Genomic DNA, 15,220 nt, shown 5'->3' with positions numbered 1-15,220 from the left:
CCTGGGGGCCTGCTCCCCTCTACCCCAGAGGCCAGCGGAGGAGACCCCTCAGCGCGGAGCAGGGCAGCACCTCCGGCGCGGCCGGCAGCCGGAGCCTGCGGGCTCACCCCGCTCCTCCTCCCGCGACGGAGCCGGCTCCAACGCTCCCCTCGCCCCGCGCTGACCAGGCAGCGGCCCCGCCTAGGTGGAAGGGCCAGTCGCCTTCCCGGGGCGGGGGCAGGAGCCAGGCCGGGCCGCGGAGAACCGGCGCCCTCACCCGCGGCGCCGCCGCCGGAGTTCCCTGGGCCCCGCCGGGCGCGTACGCCTTTAAGAGCGTCCTCCTCGCGCCCCACGTGTGCGATCAGCTGATAGCGACGTCGCGCGGGGCGGGGCGGGGCGGGGCCTCCGGCAGCTGGCGAGCGCTGGGGCGCGGCGGGTGCCGGCCTGGGGTTGGCTGTGCCGGGCCCGCCCGCCCGCCGCGCGCCCCGCCGCCGCCGCGCGCCCCTCCCCCCGCCCCCCGCCCCTTCCCCCTCCGCGCGCGCAGGGCGCTGCGGCGCGTTGAGGTGCGGGCAGCGGCGGCGGCGGCGGCAGCGGCAACGGCAGCAGCGGGCGGCTCTGACAGCGCTGCCGGGGCAGCGCCGGCGCCCCCGGACCCTCCGCTGGCTCTCGGGGCGGCGGCGACCGAGCCTTCCCCGGCCCTGCACCTTGCGGCGGCGGCCGAGCCCCCCGCGCCGCCCAGGCGGCGGCAGGAAGCGCCGCTCCCCCTGACGGCGGGGCTCCCGGTGGCCCAGCGCCGCTGACAGCCGGGCGGGCACCCGCGGCCCCGGAGACCTCCTCGGCAGCGCGGCGCCCGGCGCCACCCGGCACATGGATTACCTGGTAGGTCCCCGGTGGGAGTGGGGCGCCCCCCGCCGCGCCGCCCCCCGCCGCCGGCCCGTCGGACATCTTACCGAGCGCGCCGCGGCTGAGGCGGCGTCCCCGGCGGGGAGGGGGTGTGGAGGGGGCAGGTGGGGCGGGGGGCAGCCGGGCCCGGCCGCGCTGCCTTCCCCCGGCCCGCCGGGCTGTTAAAGGGCGATAAACCGGCAGCGTTCCGCTGAAGCGTGCGGCGGCCCCGCTCATTTGGCCGCTATTAGGTGGCTAAAGCCCTGACCCGGGTCGCTGTTTTTTTCCTAAATGCATGAGCTTAGGGTACGCTTGAATGAACTAAATTGTCACCCTGGGCGGGATCAGCCCTGCGCCCAGGCAGCTGGCATTCAGGGGTAACGTTTATTGCTCTTTAATGAATATTGGCTTCATTCGCCTGCGAGAGATCGTATCGCAGGCGCGCACTTCAGGCTGGGGCCGTGGCTGGCGTTCAGGCTCACCGGCCAACACTCGGCAAGTAAACCCTGTGGCACGGCTAGGTAGGGAGCTGATGCCTTTATTTTAGAATGGTACCTGCTCACCTGGCATTTTCAGCACAACAGCAGGAGAGCGTAACGGGCCCATGCCATTTCTCAAGTTTTGTTGCTTTGAGCGCTAGCCTATAAACCATGCCCCTTCCTTCGTTGCGAAGTGCTGCGAAGAGTCAGCTGGGCAGTAAGGAGTAGGGCTCTTCTGGCCACCCCTGTTTGCTGTTGGTGTCTGGTGCGACCAGTCAGGACCTATCTGGAGTCGCAGACTTCAGTCGGCCTTTCTGGTGTCTTCACATGAGATGCGTGTGGGTGTAGGCTTTCAAGAGAGGTTCGTCAACCAGTCAACAAAATCTCAGGAGATGCTCTCTTTAGTGAATTGCTTTGAAGATTTGCCGTATTGAGATGTGAGCTGCATGCAGTGGCCAATGTTGCCTTCTCTGATGATGAAATTAACTAAATCAGAAATATATTAAATATTCACTTAAATATTATTCTTGTGTCCATGTAGCTTAGATTTATTTTTGGATTTTCAGCTTTATACCAAAAAAATGTTTTAGGCTTTCCTTCCTGAATTCGAATAACAGAGAGAGAATAGAAAATGAGTCCTGTGTGGCAGAAATGGTAGGTAGACTTCTCTTTAACAACCTAGTTAATGAAATACCGATAATAAACTTGCTGTGTGCCAAGTGCAGCCTTGTAGCTCCTTGAGAGCCTGGAGCTGTTTCTTAGATTTTTTTTCCTTTATAAACTTATATCCAGATGAAACTGGCCATCATGTACTTTTTGAAATGCTTGCATTAACCTTTGTGACTGCTACAGGCTGTTGTGTGGAAGGCCAACCACTCCGAGAACAATAAATTTAATAAGCCTTGGAAACTGAGAGCATGTTTTTGTATTAAGTAAAGGGAGGAGGGGATTAAATAGCTCTACAATTTTTTTCCTTTACTTTTTTTCTTCAGTTGATCCTTTTCCTCTTTTCTGTTGTGTTTGCACCGACCTTCTTCGGTGCCGTCTCTAAAAAAAGTCAGTCTTTGGGATAAGATGTCCTGAGTGTTCATGCAATTTTTGCTTACTCTTTCTTTTATATCAGGGACTATCTTTGAAGACAGACTTTCTCAAGGCCTCATCAGTCTCGCAGTGCATGTTATAGTGCTATACGAAACACAAAGGATTCTTTTGATGTAGAAGTTGTTACAGATCAGCCAAGTTATTTTTATAGATGGTGAAGGCCAGGGGTTGAGGATAGTAGTTTAAACAAGGTGCTGGCCCACTGGTGCTCCAGGACAATCCAAGATGCCATCATCTGTCACTGACTGGCACTTGTTGCTGGGGTTTCCATCCTTCTTATACACTAGGAGTCCCTTAATCTTCGGAATACTTGTTGCAACTGACATCAACTCTTTTAAACCAAAGGAGAAAAAAATAGGAAAGTTTTTAATTTTTTGCATCTGTGTATAACTTGGAAAGAAAACAAATTCTGTATGGCAGTTCAAATATTTTCTCGTGCATTTGTTCCAGTCCTCATCTTCACCAAATGCAGGAGATTGGTCCTCCTTTGCCTTTCTCTATTAATGGTAGTAGATGGAATGGCTCTTTGGTAATGAACAGCAGGTTCAAGCACCGTAGAAAGTCTGCTCTCACAAAAAGAATCGGTGGTGGTGAGTTAGGGAACTAGTTGTCTATAGCCCACTTTCAGCCTGGAGGACCAAGGTGTTGCCACAGTCTGCCCTAGCATGAAGAAGGGCCTACTCTTTATTTATGCAAGACTTGCAGTTATACTATGGCCGTTAACCTATAGATATAGAACAACCACCTCATTATTTTCATAACAGCAGTAGCAAAAAGCTGTACATGTTAAAGAATTTTGTGGTTTATACATATATGTTGGGATCTTGCACTTAATGTGGGCTTCAGAACTTAAGCAGAAGGACCCTTTGCTGGTTCTGCATGTTGGGCACCTGTGTTCCAGCCTGCAGGCAGTGAGGTTTTCTCCTCTGCCTTTGGCGTGAAGCAGACAGCAGGGCAAAGGATGCAGTTGTTCCTGGCTGCAGTAGTCCCTTGACAGAGCATTAGACAAAAGTTTTGGTTAGCAGTGGGGCTGAATGAGGGAGTTTAGTGGAAGGAGGCTAGGATAACTGAGGTCACTGGTTTGCTGCAGCATGGACTCAGGAGTCATTGCCTCTCGACAAGGAGTCTACCCTCAGCTAGCTCTTCCCAGACTTGCATAGGAAGGTTCTTTTCCTGATTTTTCCTGGATAGGGCCTACGTTGATGGAGACTTTTTTTCTCCTTAAAGGAGCTGATCCGAAGAAATACTGAACATCTGCAGCACCTTCTAATATCAGCAGGCTATTGAAAATGCTCAAAACCTACTCAAGCCAAATCAATTGGAGCCAGCTTAGACTATGGCCCTGACGCTTGTATGGATAGATACCCAGAACCTGTGTAGGAGCTCTCCTACTTACAGTGCGATCCTTGATTTATGGTTTATGCCATTTGATAAAGCATTGGTATTAGAAGACTGTCTTCTGTGGTGCTCTGGTCTGGTTTTGCATTGTAACAGAAGAGTAGCATTGGCCCCTGTATCTTTAATAGGTAGAAGAGGCTCTTGAGCCTGGTGCCTCTTTTATTTTTGTATTGATATAATTATGGTGTTAGGAGTGGTGTGGGTTTTTGTGGTGTTTTTTTTTTTTTAATAAACATAGCTAAACCAGGTTCAACCTCTAGAAGAGAATGCATCTTCACTCATTTAGAGGCACCTTTTACTCATACAGTTTATTCTTGTATTGAAGTTATCTCCTTTAAAACATACTATGTGAACACAGCTGCATCAATGTGGATTTGTAGATTTTTGTGACTGCGTAATCCTGTAGTGTATCTGCAACCTTATTCTGCTTCATTTTTGTTGCATTGTGTCTGGAAGGATTATAGTGCATACATAGACTGGTGTTGGCTGGCCTATGTTCAGGAGACTATGCTTAATTTAAGAAATTATGGCATGATGCATCTTGTGAAAAGCATGGCATGTGATCAGTCTTGCATTTTTGCTTGGAGAACTTGTGGGGAAACAATAGCAATACTTCAGTTTTTATTATGTGATACTTGCAATGCAAATTTTAAGCTGCTGAGTGGACTTTCACAATATACTTCAGTGGCATCTTCTGCACTAGATAAGGATCTGACACTGAACAGTTGCATGTATCAGCCTGATCTGTGTAGAGCTTTTAAAAGCTACCTTAGAGGATGATGTAGAAAATTGAATCAGTGTGACCACAAAAAAAGAAGAGATCTTATATGGCGCTGAGAGCTTGTAAGATAAATTTGATAACCTGTTTAATTTTGTATATTTAGCATTTTTAATATGATAGCTTGTCCTTAAATTGTATCCTATACTATGTAGTTGCATATAAAAATGTTTCTTGGGCAGGTAATGAAGACTATATTCCAACCTGAAATGGAAGATAACACTTATTGCAAGAACAACCACATCAACTGCAGTGATTTTTTTTTTCCTTCCTTAAAAGTTAAGCATGAACATGAGTATTTCAAAGTCAAGAGAGTGTACACTCTTAGGGCAGTAGAATCCTTGTTGCTTTGTTTGGGATTGTTCTTTTAACTATAAGAAGTTTGGATTTTTTTGGTTCTTTGTACTTTTGTTAGCTGTTGCGAACTATTTTACTTCTGTGTGTGCGCACACAGAAGCTAAAATTTGGGTAGTTTTTGAGTAAATTGAACTAAATTTTCAAATTTTATATGAATAGGCCTTGAAGTGACTTCAGAGTTTCTTAGTTTCTGAACGGTCTTGACTGCAAGTTCTGGATAGTTAGCATTCAGGCAAAGTCTTTCTTGACTGGGGAAAGCTGCATATACCAAGCTGTGGTGTTCTTAAAAACATTAGGTGATAATACAAGAAAAAAAAAATGTTTCTGAGCAACTTTTCTTTCTTGGACAGCTTACCTTTAAGACCTTCTCTTTTATTTAGTTGGATTCTTTAATTTAATGGGACAGGTTTGATTTGGAAAGCGGTAATACAGGATAGATCATGATCACTTAATGGTTCTGATCTACTTCAAATCCTGTCTTTCCATTGCTGTTGGCTGTTACATTGTCTGGTATCTGCAGGCCATAGAAAACATTCTTTCTTACACTACAAATGGCATTATGGAGGCATCTGTTTGAAGGTTGGAATCTTACTTCACTGAAACTTTGTAAACCAGTAGCTTCTGTTCTTTGAATAAGGAAAGATGGGGGAAAGTCCATACTAGGAACCCTGGATTTTTCCTCTGAGGCACGTACAGGTGTTTGATGTATCACCCGCAACATGAGCAACAAAGGTCTATGTAGCCTTGCCCTCTTACCATTTGCTAAACGTCCCTCTCATCATATGAATTTTGTCTTTTGTCATGTAACTATAGGGATTATTTGGGCTGTCCGTTGACTGGTCTATCAGCTATAATATCTTTGACATTTTACACCCTCTGTAGGGCACAGTGGCTTATATCTTTAGATACTATCCCTCCTTCAGTTTGGAAAGCTGATTAGGCACAAGGATGAGGGGTCTGACAGTTGTTTCAAGATGAAGATATAGCTGAACGCAGGAAAGAAGGCAACTAACAAGTGTAAGGTCAACTAGTGTACAGGGTGCATGCCACTCTGTTAGTGTTTGGATCAGATTAAAATTTTTGCAGTGGATCTTAGTTACCACTACTTACTGTACGTAGGTTTGCATTTCAGAGTGATCACAGATCACATGAACTTGATATTTTTCAGGTGAAACCAGATTGGAAGATACACTCAACTAATGGGTTTTCAGTCCACAGGACCAGATCAGCACTAGTCTGAAGCAAAACGCCTGAAGTACGTAGTATGAATACTTGGCCTTCAGCATCAGCTCTTGCTGTGCTGCACTACTTGCTGTTACATACATAGCCAGGGTCACTTAATTGGAAGTGAGAGTGCTGCTGCTTCTTACTGCTTTCTGCATCAGCATAGCAATGTACGAAGAAACCCAAACCAAACTTTTGAGACCTTCACCCAAGGAAGTTGTTGTGGCTAGGTTCCTGCTGGTATTTCAGCTCTATGAAGCATAATATTCAAATCTAAATCAACTGGGAATAGCAAATGGGATCAGTTCTGGGAGACAACCTCCCCTGAATGAGCATGCTTCTGATTTAAGTAAGTTTGGGAGTTCAAGAACCTGATCTGGTTGAAGACCTGGAAGAGAGGTGCTCTGGAAAACAAATCCTCCTCCTTGGTAGAATCTACCTAGCCAGTATTGCAAACAGTTTTTGCTGAATGAAAGATGTAATCAGCCATATAGAAAGGTTAATAAAAATAGTGGTGACTTAACTCACTGGAAATTACCTGGCTGAAGATAGGCTAGCAAGCAGAAGTGTAGAATTCCTTTGCAGAAGGTGAAAGTCAAATGCTATATTTGCTCATCCTGCAATAGGAAGCATTACTGAATTTCCCAGGTAAACTTTTGATTCAAAGGTGGCTGTTACAAACAGTGAAACTTGATACAGCTTCCTTGGGAACACAAAAGAATGCCTTAATGTGATTATAATTTCTAGCACAAGATTCTGTGAAGTCACAGGAGTATTGCAGTGCCAGAAATTTCATTCTTTTCACATACAAACACTGAAGAAACAAGTGAATTAGCACGTTTAAAATTAAATTACAAAATGGTAATCAAATTACCATTTTGCCTTTTCCATGATGAGGATTGCATTAGAGTGGTGGATGTTATTACATCAAAAAAATGTGTCCCAGTTTCTGAAAATGTGCTAGTCTGTGTTTGTTACGCATGGCCGTATAGTGTTTTGTGAATTACTCCTGGGTGCAATATGTGTTGGGCCCCATATTGCTTTGCTCTGCAGTGTGCTGCTCCTGAATTCTTCAGTCAGAGCTCCAAGCTTGAGGCAGCATGGTGATGCATTTCACAAAAGGTTAGAAATGCAAGCTTTTAATAAGTGAGAAAATCTGTATTTAGTAAGGACAGAATATTCCTCCTAATACCCCATGCTGATTACCATTTTGGCTTGTCGTCAGTATCATCAGCTCATGTTTTTTAATACTGCCAGCTTGTGATGTTTATTCTCTTAAAGCCTGAGTTCCGAACTTTTGTGGTTATGTGAGAATATCAGCTTTCCATTAACAAAAGAAACATTTTAAGTTTCAAACTTAAAAGCACAAATGTGAACCCAAACAGCTGTAAAGCCGTAAGGAAAAAAATGTATGCACTAGTTAAAATCTTGTGATTGTTTGGGTTTTGGCTCATAGTATTCTGGAGTCTGTTGGTTTTGCTTTTTTTCACTGTGTGTGCAGCAAAACTTTTTGAAGTGCAAACTGTCTGACCATATAAAAGTCCTTGGGGACATAAATAGGGTATTTGCAGTTGAATAAGATACTGGCTCGTCTCATGCTGGAGCTCTTCAGAGTACAGAACTTTTCTTTTGTCTCACTGGCAGCCTGGTAAGGTGACTATATTAATTGCCAACATGAGGATCTAAGTAGCTTCCTGCTATCTGAGGAAGAGACACAAAGCAGGAAGTCTAGCTGACAAGTCCTCTTATGTTTAGATGCAGTCCTCCCCTACAGCTTTGTTGCTTATAAGGACAAACAGCAGGAAGATCATGAGTCTTTTGAACAAGGAAGATCATGAGTCTTTTGAACAAGGCTTTGTTTTTATGCTGTATGTTTTGGTGGAGCAGTAGGAGAAAAATTTGTTCACAGGACCACATTAGCTTCTGGCATTGGAGAGTGGGGGGAAGCAAGATGGCATCCAAGAGCCAGCAGGAACTGTTGATACGGGGAAATGATTTTGCAGATCTGGTTTTTTTTTTTCTTGTTACGACATTTTGGATGGAAGAAGCATCTGTTTTCTATGTTTTTATTAGCTTTTACAGCAACTACTTCCTAGTCTTCCTTTATATGATTTTTGCCTCTAGTAGAGACGAAAAACTTCGAAGCAATTAAAAATGAAGTAATCATTCTGTAAAGTGTCAATAGTAAGTTTCATAAATAAGCATTGATAGTGCTGCTCTGGCAGTGAATAAGAGGGAGAGGAGAATGCGGAGATTACGAAGGAATTTCACGTTTGTGTTTAGCTGAATAAACTGCATATGCTTTGGATGGGCTGATTCAGAGACAAATATTAAGAGTGCATATTGAACCTGGGAAAAATCATAGTACCCCTTTTGATATTCGTAATAAAATGGCAGGTGAAATTCAGTGTTGATAAATGCAAAGTTACATATATTTGTGGTAGAAGTCACGTGACAGCACAGATGCACGGGATAGGCCCTATAATACCATCAGTGCTCAGGAGAGGGAAGGAGGATCCTTCTTTAAAATGTCATCTTAACCCAGACATCTGTCAACACGTTTAGAGTATTAAGAAGGAAAAATCTAATTTTTACACTGCTTAAATGCAAGGTTTGCTGTTGTCTTAAATGCTACATTTCTGGTTGCGTCATCTCAGAAAGAGTATTGTAAAAACGAAGAAGATACAGAGAAGGATGACACGGTAATTGAAAGAAAACAATTGCTTCCATACAAGGAGGGATTAAATAGTTACAGCCCTTCAGTCTGAAGAAGAGGGCTGAATGGTGTGGGGAGGCAATAGTATAGACATCATGATTTGAAATCATAAAGAGAGGGTAAATAGGCAATAAGTCATTTCTCCCAACAGAAGATCTTGATGACAGTTATAATCCAGGAACTGCTTTTTCCCATGGGTATAGTTGAATTGTGGGGCTCACTTGTGCAGTAACATTAGGGGGGCCGAAATGAGCAGGCTATGAATTTGTACAGTGTCTTGGAAGACAGGTCCGTTGCGGGGGGCATTAAACATGATGTTCAGATGTGATGGTAGGCTTGTGGAGATCCTGAACCTGCGATTGCTGGTACCTGAGGATGTGTCCATGAAATATGATTCCCTGTATGCCCTGGTGCTTATGCTGTGTGCTAAACACTTCCATCCCTCCTCACTGAGGGGACAGCTAGATTTGGTTCCAGAACAGGAAATTGCAGTTAGAAGATGGAGATATTCTGGATGGTGTCCAGGAGTGCTCCCCAGTGTAAGCAGAATTGCATTGACTGCATAGGAGGTGAGACTTTTTAACTCAGAGGGATTTATGAAGGTACTTAGTCTGCTCCAAGGACATGTAGCTAAAGGGTTCCTTCTGCTTGGAGGTGCTCCCTTGACATATGAGCAGAGGCTATTGGCCTTCCAATATTTGTATCCTAACCAGTTTATGGCTTTATAGGTGAGGCCCACATCACTGCATGAACCTGAAACTGAACTGACAGCCTGTACAGAGTGATGATGCACTCTACAGCGAGTCATCTCACAGTGCTTTATTCTTGCCTAGAAACTTGCTTAATTTCAGGTTTCAGCAAGACTAGAGAAAAGGTCCAGAATTCTTGAGAAATGTCTATGCTGTTCTTGCAGCTATTCATCTTGTGTGGGCTAATCTGCATCTTTTCACTGTCTGAACCATTGCAGTCCTGGAAACAGTCATGGAAAACTGTTCTAGTGAGAATATTGCCTAAAAGAGGGGAGACCATTGTTCTGTGGTGCATCCACTTGATTACTTTTTATGATGACAAGAGAGTTCTTGGATCCAGTCCTATTTCCTGTTCACATATCATTGCCATTCCATCAGCATCAGGTTTCTTCTAGTCTCTAAACTCAGATTTATTTTTCTAATGATTAGGTACAAGAAGGTCGGTATTTTAAAAATCTAATTATTCAGCATTAAAGGAGAATATGAAAATATTTTGTGTGTCTTTTATCTCCGAGAACTGTATTAAAAAAGAATTTGGAGAGTATAAATTAGAAATGTTATTAATGGAATGTGCTAGAGGGCTGTGACATCTTGTGCAGAAAGAGGAGCCTTCGAGTTACTACTTGGAGTTCAGTACACAAGCTTAGCAAACACCAGTTCTGGTCAAAGTTCCTGCCACCTGTACTGTAGCGTAGTTGTGTGTGCTTTTGGGTACCTGCATGTTCTTTAAAACACATAAGCACTGAGAATTTCTTTCAGGGCTCCATACATAGACATACCTTAAAATCTGCATATTGTTTACACTTGTATTGCTAATTTTCACATTTCTTATGCACTGAAAAAGATGCAGATAAGAATGGAGGTGGGAAAGCTTTTTGCTTGGAAGGTCCAGTAATGCCAAGTGATTACTGGGGTGGACCACTTCTTTATAAATGAGCAGGAGGGTATCTTAATCTTCATTTTACTAAAGGAACATCACCAGAAAAAACCCAACAACTTCCTTTTCTCGTATTGCTTCCTTGTTTTGTGGTCTTGGAACTATACTTAATGCCATAATTTATTTAGGATTATGGCAAAGCAAGCTGAGGCCAAGGTGAGTATTTCTTTTGGTTGGCAGAATTGAGGATACCAGCGCCTGCAGTTCTGGCAGGTGTCAAGTCTTTTGTGTCTTTTCTGAGAAGCTGATTAGGATCCCTCCCCTGCTTTTGCCCACCAAAGTTCTTGAGAGTAGTGCTTTCAACTTGGTGACTTCAACTTTAAGTGATCAGTTGCAGAACACACCATATTAATCTCTTCAAAATTTGCTCTCTTTTAAATATTGTGGGTAGGAATTTCATTTAGTATTTGCTGAAGATATAGGTATTAAAACAGTGAATTTTTGCAGTTGCAGACTAATGTGTGCCTGTATCAGAGCTGTATGAGTTATTTTTGTTTCAAACACCAAATACTGAAATTATTTTGTACTGATGGCTGAATGCTTGAAAAAATGGACAGAACAAATGCTTGTTGTGAACGAAAGGCTGCACCGCTGCAAGGCAGACATCTTTCTAAGTCATTATGAACAGTCATGTTTTTGCAACATATGATTAAAAGAACGAAGTTTTGTGCAAATATGTATGTTAGCCATGAGTTTAGCTTCCAGCTGGAGAAATTATTTAATGTTTGTGAGATGACCCTTTGCCTAAGCAGAAGGGTGCATATTGGCAGAGATGCATGCTTGTGTTGTTTGACATATTTGACCGGATGACTCCGTTTCTCACTTTAGGCATGTTAAGTGACTTCTGTTAAGAATAAGTCTTTGTAGAATTGTATCAAACAAGGTGTCTGTCTTTCGTAATATTTGTAGGTATATTTTTACATTATTTTTTTTCTTTTGCTTTCATGCTTACCATGTAAAATCCTTTCAGAAAGCAACAATAAACTGTAAGTAAATTAAATGCAAATTCTCCAACAATTGTTTTGTTGCCTAATTGTATGGTGCAAAATGAGTTGCAAAACCAAAGTAATGAAAGATTACAAGTATCAAGAATAAATTCTCCATTGTAGCAGCAGATTATCACATATATTGTAATTCAGTGATCAGAGTGATAGGCTGTAGGATAGTATCACTAAACAACTAATTATTTAAATAATTTCCTGACACTCTTTCAGTGATTAAACTGAAACAATACTGGGAGGAATGTGTATTTTTGGGTGGGAGGAATGAATACAGAATCAGAATACAGAATACGGGTGGGAGGGGTGAATACAGAATCACAGAATTGTTTAGGTTGGAAAAGACCTTTAAGGTCATCAAGTCCAACCGTAAACCTAACACTGCCAAGTCCACCACTAAACTGTGTCTGTAAGTGCCACACTTACACATCTTTTAAATACCTCCAGGTATGGTGACTCCACCACTTCCCTGGGCAGCCTGGTCCAATGCTTGACAACCCTTTCAGTGAAGAAAAATTTCCTAATATCCAGTCTAAACCTCCCCTGGTGCAACTTGAGGCCGTTTCCTCTTGTCCTATCACTTGTTACCTGGGAGAAGAGACCGACCCCCACCTCTCTACAACCTCCTCAGGTAGTTGTAGAGAGCGATGAGGTCTCCCCTCAGCCTCCTTTTCTCCAGGCTAAACAACCCCAGTTCCCTCAGCTGCTCCTCATCAGACTTGTGCTCCAGACCCTTCACCAGCTTCGTTGCCCTTCTCTGGACACGCTCCAGCACCTCAATGTCTCTCTTGTAGTGAGGGGCCCAAAACTGAACACAGTATTCGAGGTGCGGCCTCACCAGTGCCAAGTACAGGGGCACGATCACTTCCCTACACCTGCTGGCCACACTATTATATATCTAAGAGAGAAGCTAATAACAGCACTGGAATTAATGAACGTTTTTAACACTATAGGCATAAGCATGATCTTGGAGGCTTGGGGAAGGGATTAGCTTAATATTTCATGGGGAAATGCATAGGGGAAACATTCACTGGTACTGTATGTGACAGTAGGAAGGGGAGATAATTTTAGGATTCATGCCATGTAATAGCTTGTTGATTTCAAAATATTAACAGTAGCAAACCCAGCCACAGATGAGTAAGGTAACACAGATGTAGCTTGCTTTATTCTACTGAAGCAAGGGTCCACAGGTGCTCAGTGGGGAATTTGAACTGCAGCTTAGTTCTCCCATGAATGTATAGCCTGGAAGTACTGAACAAAAATTAAAAAAGGAAAACAATTTATAATGCTGTGGTTGTCTAGAATAAAAGCAAACTATATACATTGAGAAACTGTAATGGTTTTTTGCTGCTGTACATTTACTTGCCTTGCAACCTGAAATAATCTTTTACTTTGTATATAAAGTTGGATCTGCCATCAACATAGTATCTGTCACGATACTGAAAATACAAATCACTGTATGTATCACCCTGTCTTTAAGTATGGGCTTAAATTGCAGCAGACTCAGGTTAAACATTAGGGAACTTTCTAGTAGGAAGGGTAATGAAGCACTGGACTAGATTGCTTGGGGAAGTCATCCATCCCTGGAACCTTTGGAACAAGGTCTGCAAATACTGTCAGGAGGGATATGGGTATGATTTATAACCCCACCCCACCACTTTGTGTAACATAGCATTTCTCAAAGTCAGTTCTATTCCTATATTTCTGTGGGAAACTCAGAGCACAAGTCGTAGAATTGGGTGTTTGTTCTGAAAGCCGAAAAAAAAAAAAAAGAAAATATATCCTGGCAATTTAAATGGTGCTTTGAAGCAGCATTTCCTTGTCAGCACTAATATTCTATGTTGTTTCCAGTAAGAAAAGAAAATCAACCATGCTGTTGAGGTTTGCTTTCAGGTTTTTGTGCTGCACTTTTTGATTTTCAGACAGTTCAGTGAAATATTTTTTGTTTAAAATATAAATTTAACAGTTACAGCAAAAGAAAACTGTTGCTACACATTTTTTTAATTACCCATAATTCATAAGAGCTGCTCTTTTAATTTTTTAATCACAATTCTAATTAAATGGTAATTCAATTGCAGTTTTTTGTAGGGGGGAGTGTAGAAAGCAGAGGCCAAAAAAAAAAAGTTTTCACTGATACTGTTTGAAGTCTGTAGCATCCAGCACTTTACGTTCAACATCTTAAAATACATGCAGATGATGTGTGAACTTGTTAAACATATAGTAAAAATGTTCTACTTGATTGCATTAATTTTTGCCTACAGTGACTTCTCAAATACCTTTTTTAAAGTAATTTCTCAATTACTCTTCTGAATAAATCATTGTAAGCCCGTTTTATTGTACCTGACTGTATAGAAAAAATGGCAAACCTACAGTAGGTTTTATATTGGTGGTGGGGAGTTGCATTTATTTTCTGGCTTCTTTATGCTATTTAAAGAAGGTGTTTTTCATCTGTTTCATCAGAAATTCATAGTTCATCTTCAGCCTCTCTGGGTGACTGCAGAAGACATAGAATTGTGGCATCACAACAGATTGGAAGTTGAGCGAGTTGAGGGTAAAAACTTTTAATATGATATTCACAGCTGTAAGAGCAGATTAAATAAAATATTCAAGACAGTAGAGAGTTCTATTTTGAACATGAAAAGCTCAGAAAACTAAAGGAGTATGGCTTCAGAAATGTGGGGATGTAAAGTTATATGCATTATTTTTATATATAGAGGAAGATAATTTAAATGATGATACAGGGAGAGAAGAACTGTAATATTTAAACATGGAAGCTCTTTACAGTCCACTAAGAACCAAAAAGCATATCACTCGATTAATATGTCTCTTGCAGGTTGTTTTTAAACTAGAGCAGGTAAAAATAAATGGGACTGAAAGCTTCCATGCAAAATGTTAATGTTGCGTACAGGCATTTTGGGCAGCATTAGGTAATTTGAGGCCTATAATGAAATACTGAATTAGTAAGTGCAATGGTTTTGGTAGCTGCTTCTGTATGAAAGGTAATAAGTATCTGCATAATCTGAATTTATATGGCATTTTTCTCAACTTGTTTAATACAGCCTTACAGGAGAAACATAATGGAATATACTGTCAGGTGTTTCTTTCAGGGGAGAGGGGAGAGACAGGAAGAAAACTAATTCTTAATAAATAGCATCCTTGGTAATGTCTTTGTTTTAATTTCTTTAGACTATGTCTGAATGTATCCAGCTCTCATTTGCTGTTTGTAGAATTGGCATTTACACGGTAAGGCAATGTTCTAACTAACTAAATAATTTTTGTTAGTGTTAATGCCATTTGAGTGAAAAGAAGTTACTTAGTTTTTTGGGATCAGGATTAAGTAATGCAGTTAGCAAAAGGGTTAAGTAATGCAGTTGTGTCATATTAGTTTACATAAACAGACTACAGCATGGTTTTATCCTGTCAAAGATTTACTAATACCAGGACAGAAAAAGTATTCTCCACTTTTATTAAAAAGGTAAAGAAAAATTCAGCCAACCTCTTAAGGTGTAAGAAAATTTGGAATTTGTGTGTATCAGTTGTTGAGAATTCTGGCTTAATGTTACTGCTGAAGGGTTTGTATACATTTGCTTTTAAATATCCATGATGTTTGAGTAATGTCATA

At 42.2% G+C, this 15,220-nt stretch overlaps 1 protein-coding gene across 4 annotated transcripts in view; it reads left to right on the top strand.

Moving 5' to 3' along the window:
* Positions 1–441: 441 nt before the first annotated feature.
* ARL15 (ARF like GTPase 15) overlaps positions 442–15,220 on the top strand; it is a 231,079-nt gene continuing 216,300 nt past the window's right edge. Inside the window, exons 1-3 of one of the 4 annotated variants that reach the window (XM_075527026.1) lie at positions 442–858; positions 14,059–14,149; positions 14,785–14,841. In XM_075527026.1, coding sequence (XP_075383141.1) covers positions 14,788–14,841 — 54 coding nt within the window. In that variant the 5' untranslated portion in view covers positions 442–858; positions 14,059–14,149; positions 14,785–14,787. The remainder of the gene's footprint in view (positions 859–14,058; positions 14,150–14,784; positions 14,842–15,220) is intronic. The other 3 variants (XM_075527025.1, XM_075527028.1, XM_075527029.1) reach the window with 3 other exon arrangements.

This window comes from Mycteria americana, chromosome Z (assembly GCF_035582795.1).
Source record: "Mycteria americana isolate JAX WOST 10 ecotype Jacksonville Zoo and Gardens chromosome Z, USCA_MyAme_1.0, whole genome shotgun sequence".
Lineage (NCBI taxonomy): Eukaryota > Metazoa > Chordata > Aves > Ciconiiformes > Ciconiidae > Mycteria > Mycteria americana.
This window is presented reverse-complemented; position numbering and strand designations above follow the sequence as displayed.